General features: G+C 35.8%; 1 protein-coding gene across 1 annotated transcript; it reads left to right on the top strand.

The window, feature by feature from the left end:
• Positions 1 to 264: 264 nt before the first annotated feature.
• Positions 265 to 6204, top strand: LOC113111080 (gastrin-releasing peptide receptor-like). Its single transcript, XM_026275536.1, has 3 exons — positions 265 to 896; positions 3117 to 3468; positions 5569 to 6204. Exons 1-3 carry the CDS (start codon positions 496 to 498, stop codon positions 5956 to 5958), a joined length of 1143 nt encoding a protein of 380 aa, XP_026131321.1. The 5' UTR covers positions 265 to 495; the 3' UTR covers positions 5959 to 6204.
• The last annotated feature ends 635 nt before the right edge of the window (positions 6205 to 6839 follow it).

Below are 6839 nucleotides of genomic sequence, written 5' to 3'. Positions count from 1 at the left end.
GAGAAAGATGCATTTTTTTAGAAAGAAAAAATATGCATATAATAATGATTCACAGTTGGGGACCTAGCTGACATTCTATTCTTAGTTGTGTAGCTGGAAATAAAAAAGTTTTGAAAATAATATAATTTGTTATTATCAGAATCGACAGGAGATAGACTTATGAGAAAAATTACTACTTGCGAAAAAAATACCAAAATTAATAAAAAAATATATAGGGTGCTGAAAATGATAATTCATTATCGCAACCTGTGACAGACCTAACAGTTGGTAATCGTAAAATGCATCTTTTACTAAATATTTTTTTATATGTGACCCTCTGCACTTGAGAGCGCGGGCGCATCAATTTGGCTTATAGGAGCCAAATCTCACATGGACTCTCCATTTGCGCACAGGATGCGCTGGAGATGACTTTAACCGGAATACACCACATGCATGGCAATATTCGTGTATACTGGACACTTGAGATTCAAAATGAACACGAGCTGATCTGATAACATGTCTGATTTAATAATAACACCGACGGAAGATGTAAAGCTTCTGGTGGACTCTCCGGAGCGCAGCAACACCAGCGCTGCTCCGGGGCATCCGCACTTGCATTCAGGCATCATTATCGCCACCGTTTACGCGCTCCTCATCACTGCTGGACTAATTGGTAATGTGACGCTCATTAGGACGTTTTGCATCGTGAAATCCATGCGCAATGTCCCAAATCTCTTCATGTCGAGTCTCGCTCTCGGAGACGTGCTGCTGCTGGTCACCTGCGCGCCCGTGGATGCCAGCAAGTTTCTAGCGGACGAGTGGCTTTTCGGGCGGATGGGCTGTAAACTCATCCCGTTCATCCAGCTGACATCGGTTGGAGTCTCTGTGTTCACGCTCACAGCGCTGGCAGCGGACAGGTAGCAAGTCTAAAATAGCCCATTCTTTGTTTGCCTCAATGTAGTTTAAAGAGCAAAAACGTCAGTTGTTCGGTAACACTTTACAATAACTTTCTATTTAAATGCTTTTGTTATTTATTACTATTTAATGACCGTTACTCTCAGTAACATATACGTTTTTTCTCCCCAAATTTTGCATATCATGATTTAGGTCGAGTTCAGCAAAAGTAGGAAATCATAAAACGGTACATTAGGTTTCATCATCGATTGCCTTTCAAAAATTAAAATGTGAGTCAGAAGTCAAATGTGAGACCTGTATGTGATCATCAACCTTGAGAATGTTCTTCTTAAACATATCCTCTATTAAAATACAAAAGGATTATAAGGGTTAAAATGGATATTGAATTGTTGCAAAATCGTATTGGACTATTTGTAAGGGTTTGTTTTTAGTATCCTGTTTTTTTTTATTCATTAGTGTGCCTAATACATTATATATGTTCATATTAATTAATGGATTAAGCTAAAGTGAACTATCAATGAATAGTATTTTTGTTTACTAATGCTAATTGTCTGTCTGATGATCTGTCCCACTTGTCAAAACAATTCAGGTGAAAAGCAGTGCCTGTGTTAATTTGTCTGTCATTATCACATCATTTTGTAATTTTATATTTAATAGGTTATAGCAATACACACACACACACACACACACACAAAAAGCTCTGAGAACCTACCAAAACCCGACTTTTGTGTGGTTCACAATATAGAAGAAGGCTGAACACATTCTATTATGTTCTATTCTAATCTATATTTGTATCCCATTTACACAAGGCTCCAATTTTGTTCCTTCTTGGTCTGTCTGTTCTCCCGAGGAAGTGTGTGACTTGGTGTGTGATGGTAGCAGATGAGTGGAAATGAAAAATAACATGCCTAATGATTGAGAAAAATTGCTGCTTCCTGTCTGTTCATGTTGATGCCAGAGCACTCAGGACTAACAAGCGCACCTCAAGGTCAATGGATCAACTGAGGGTCAAGCTGTTTTCTCAGATTAAATGAGAAACTGGTGAGATTCTGTGGTGGCATGATTAGTGTTTTTATAAAATCCAAAGTCAAATCAAAAAGTCAATTTCTTCAAATTATTAAATAATTATTGTTCATTAACACTTTACAAAATGATTCAAAACAGGAAATATGGTTTCTCGTAGTTTTATAATGAGGAGTCGCTGATTGAGTTTTTTAGGTACAATTCTTTGTAAGGCTGCTTTTTTGAGAATGCAGATGATTGAAATTAAATTCCACTAATACGTTTGTCTCCATCAGATATTAAAAAAATATATATATATATATAAAAAACTTAATAGTTTTAAAAAGAGAGAAAGAGAGAGAGACAGTTCTATGATCTATGTGGTAGGAGTCTAATTAGCATTCGAGGCTTGATTTCTTATGTAGGTGAACAGCCATGAACAGATGGTAGATGGCACTCATAGGTGGGAGGATCTTTTCCTGTGGTCTGTATTTAGGGCTTTAAATAGGCAACTGTTACTTTTGGCAACTTTTTTATTGCTTTGATTAGTCTGTTTTGATTGGTCCACCACCTTCTAGCAGTCTGATATTTCCTGCTAAACTTTTTCAGCGGCCTTGGTTCTGGAATCATTTTTTATTCATTTTTTACATAAGGATATTTTTAAAAGTGTTCCTTAAAGCATTATACTGTAAGCCACGAACCGAATCAACCAGCTACACTTGATTAAACTTTGATTTGAAGCAACAAGTATTTGAAAATTGGACAAAAAGTCTAAGGTACAAGACTAATAATGGAAAGACTACAGTCCCATGAAGCACTGCAAATGACAATGACATTAAAAAATTACAAGAGAGATAAAAAACTACTAATAATCTTGATTTTATATATATTTGTAAAATGCTAAATCAGCGATTAGCAACCTCATAACCTCATCCTTTTGCATTTTAGTTCCTAATATTCCTTACTTAACCCCGGTCAGTCCAGAACATGCGACAGAGCAGTCCACAGAGACAAATCTGTGGTTAGCAGCCCTCAGTTGCATGAGAGTCCCCTTTTATTTATCCTGCCATATGCTATGAGCTAATTAGTCATGTCTGTTCAAACAAATAGTCATCATTTACTTTTGATGTTTGTTCGTCCTCAATTAAAATGTTGTTCTTAAGATTAGATTCTTAATTAAAATGGTTCTTTCTGTTCCTGGGTCCTTTTCTGTCTCTTAGATACAAGGCCATTGTCAAGCCAATGGATATCCAGACCTCTAAAGCCTCGCTGAAGGTCTGCCTTAGGGCTGCATCAATCTGGCTGCTCTCCATGATCCTGGCCATTCCTGAGGTGGTGTTCTCTGATCTACACTCCTTCCACATCCCAGAAACCAATGAGACTTTTAAAGCATGTGCTCCGTACCCTCACGCCGGAGACCTGCACCCCAAAATCCATTCAATGGCCTCCTTCCTTATTCTGTACATCATTCCTCTCATCATTATTTCTGTGTACTACATCTTTATTGCCAGGAGTCTGATTCTGAGTGCTATTAACATGCCTGCGGAGGGAAATGTGCACATTCGGAGGCAGGTGAGTTTAAAGGTCAAGTAGTGCTTTTGTTGAAATTAGATTGGTTTAACAATTAATACCTGGTGCCAACTTTAAGTATTGCAATTAAAGTAATTTGATCACTTTTTCCGATTTATACATCCTGGTTTGACTTAGTTTACAGGTAGACATACAACATTCAATAAAGGCCCAGAATTATTTTTAACATTCCAGCTTCAAGGGATGTATTTAATAAAAAATATATATTTACTTGTGTGCATTTTCTTTGTTAATCTAGAAATCTAATAATTTAATTATATATATATAAACTTCTTTGACAAAAAAAAAAAAAATATATATATATATATATATATATATATATATATATATATATATATATATATATATATATATATATATATATATATATATATATATATATATATATATATATATATATATATTTTTTTTTTTTTTTTTTTTTTTTTTTTTTTTTTTTTTTTGTCAAAGAAGTTTTTCAAACACTTATATTCTATATTTTGAATGCCAGTGTTTCAATAAGCCTAAAGTGAACCTCTCTGTCTGTCCTAATTGATCTTGAAGGATCATTCAGGAGCTATTTTCGAAAGGCTTTTGAAAAACAAGATGAGACCAGAAACATCTACCCAGCTGTTCTATTGTTAAATGAATAATACAGTCTGTATTTGAAAGGAACCATACCTGTATGTAAGGAACCTTACTAAACATAAAACCATTTGGTTGCACTGGTCCATGCACTGAAAAAAAAGGATTCATTGAATTTTACTTTTTTTTAAGGTAAGGGGTTGCAAACAATGTATCTTATCTACATTAAAAAACAAAATGATGAAAGTTAGTGATCTGAATTTATTTAAATATCGCTAAAATAAATTGATTGCAAGCAGTGTGTATCATGAATTTCTTACGATTTTTAATGCATTAAAAAATATAAGGATAACAGAAATACATGCAGGATAAAATGTAGTATCAGTAATAATAGAAAGCTGAAGTGTGTCGTTTCTGTGCCACTAAAGTCACCAAATGCAACTGGAAATGTTTTTTTTTTTTCAAACAAGTTTTTGAACACTCGCTCTGTCTGCTAATGGTCGAACAAACAATTAGCCTTACCCAGGGGCGGACTGGCCATCTGTGTGATCTGGAGAATCACAGAACGGCCGGTACTCCAGAAGGGCCGGCGGGCCGGCCCACCAGCCGCCATGCACGCAGTCATCACCTGTTAACATACCACCAGTGATGATGATGAGGGACAGAAAGATGAGCTGGTACCACAGGCAGATCCAGATACAAGTATGGAACATGAGAGGAGGAAAAAAGTCACTTACTAGGAATGATGTTAGGAAGTTATATTCAGGTTGCTACATTTGTAATGATTACGGTACTTAAAAAAATAAACTTTAGCTGTAAAATCTCACATGCAGTAGCTAATATTAAGAAATATGGTGTGCTTTTACTTTTAAAAATGTTGGTAACGTTACAGTTAATGCTTACAAACTTTGAAGATTTTGAATACAGATGTTACATTTTTACATTTATTTTAAGACATCATGGAATAGATTTTATAATATGCTATCATAACAGAATATTGTATAATCTATTCCATGCTATCTTGGAATAAAAGCAGTTTTTTTTATCCATTCCATCATTTGTTTATTCAGGTTGAGCTTAGACCAAGAGCAGAGAAAGACACCCACTCCAGCTCAATATCTATTTAACATCAGTGCTATTGTTATCATTTGGATGGTATAGTATTATAAAACCACAATTAAAGTCTTGTGACCATCATTCCAGGCGTTGTTGTTGTTATTGTTGTCGAGTTTACGCACGCCAGTTGCTTTGGGCCGGGCCTAGTCAAAGTCCAGGGCCGTTTTTTAGTCCCAGTCCGTCCCTGGCCCAACCCCAAATTCACGCCATTGGTTGAGCCTGTGTTGTTGTGTCAGGATGATCCGAAAGTTGAAACAGCTGGAATAGTTTTTTTTTTTTTTTTTTAAAGCCATTTTAATGGAAAATCACACACTTCAATTTAAAAATTTTACTAGGCGATCTGAGGATAGTGTGTTATTTTGACTTTTCTGCACATATGATATCTCTGCTTGTAAACCATAGATTGAGTCACGGATACGGCTTGCCAAGACAGTGCTGGTGTTTGTGGGTCTCTTCGCCATCTGCTGGCTTCCAAACCATGTGATTTACCTCTACCGGTCCTACCATTACACAGAAGTGGACACCTCAATGGCCCATTTCATCTCCAGCGTGTGCGCACGTATCCTTGCCTTCACCAACTCTTGTGTGAATCCCTTTGCTCTCTACCTGCTCAGCAAATCCTTTAGAAAGCAGTTCAACAAGCAGCTTTGCTGCTGTTGCCCATCCATATTGATGCATTCACAAAGCGCTAAGCGCAACAATACACGACTGAGTTCAATCAAAACAAATCAAACCCAGAACCACTCTGTGGCCAGCTTCAGCCTTGTCAATGGAAATGTTGTCTGCCATTAGAGCTAAACTAGCTCTACTACAGCTACATCATAGAAACAGTTCACTCAAAAATAAAAATGGGTCGCCGTGATTTTGCCAAGTCAGACATATTCCTGAATCAACAACTTTTCATGATCCTGGATCAACATTATTGTTCAAAAATATTGAATTAACTTAATTCCTTCCCCTAAACCTAACTCTACCAATAATTTTTTCCTGAAATCAGAAATTATAGCAAGAGTGTAGAAGCACCTAACCCTGATTGTAAGCCCAAAACAGATATTTCCTGAAAAGTTATATCTCTATTTTGATTGGTTGATTAGAATGTTGTTCCAGGATCAACAAGGATGTTGATCTAGGAACATGTTGTGCTTGGTGAAATCACGCTCACCATAAAATGTACGTCTTGTTTACAATTCTACATTTGCAACAGCATACAGGTTTGTTGAGTACATAATTACAGAACTTTTTTTTCTTGTTTTGGGTGAACTGTTCTTTCCAAAGTTTAGCTTTTGCCTGTTGATTATTGATGGATTGGATTTTGTAGGTTCAAAAACATACTATTACTTGAGACTTGAGACTCCTCAGATCAAACAATGGATGAGAGAAACGGTAGACTTGATCAGAACTCTAGACATGTTTTAACATTTTAAAACCTGAAAATAGCAAAAAAGTAATGATATGGTCAAGGACATCTAGTGTATATGAAAAAAATAATAATAATATCGTAACTATTAAGTGAATTGGTGGTTAATTTGTATGAATTTTAATTATCTTATTCATATTTTCTCATGTACTAATGATATCCAGTTTATCCAGCGCTATTTGTTCTCTATGTTCTTAAGTAAAAGCACAGATGGGAGGTAAAATTTATGTGGATGGGTGATTTACTAAAAATGCGC

This window comes from Carassius auratus, chromosome 11 (assembly GCF_003368295.1).
Source record: "Carassius auratus strain Wakin chromosome 11, ASM336829v1, whole genome shotgun sequence".
Lineage (NCBI taxonomy): Eukaryota > Metazoa > Chordata > Actinopteri > Cypriniformes > Cyprinidae > Carassius > Carassius auratus.
Note: the sequence above shows the minus strand (reverse complement) of the source record. Positions and strands in the feature narration are given on the sequence as shown.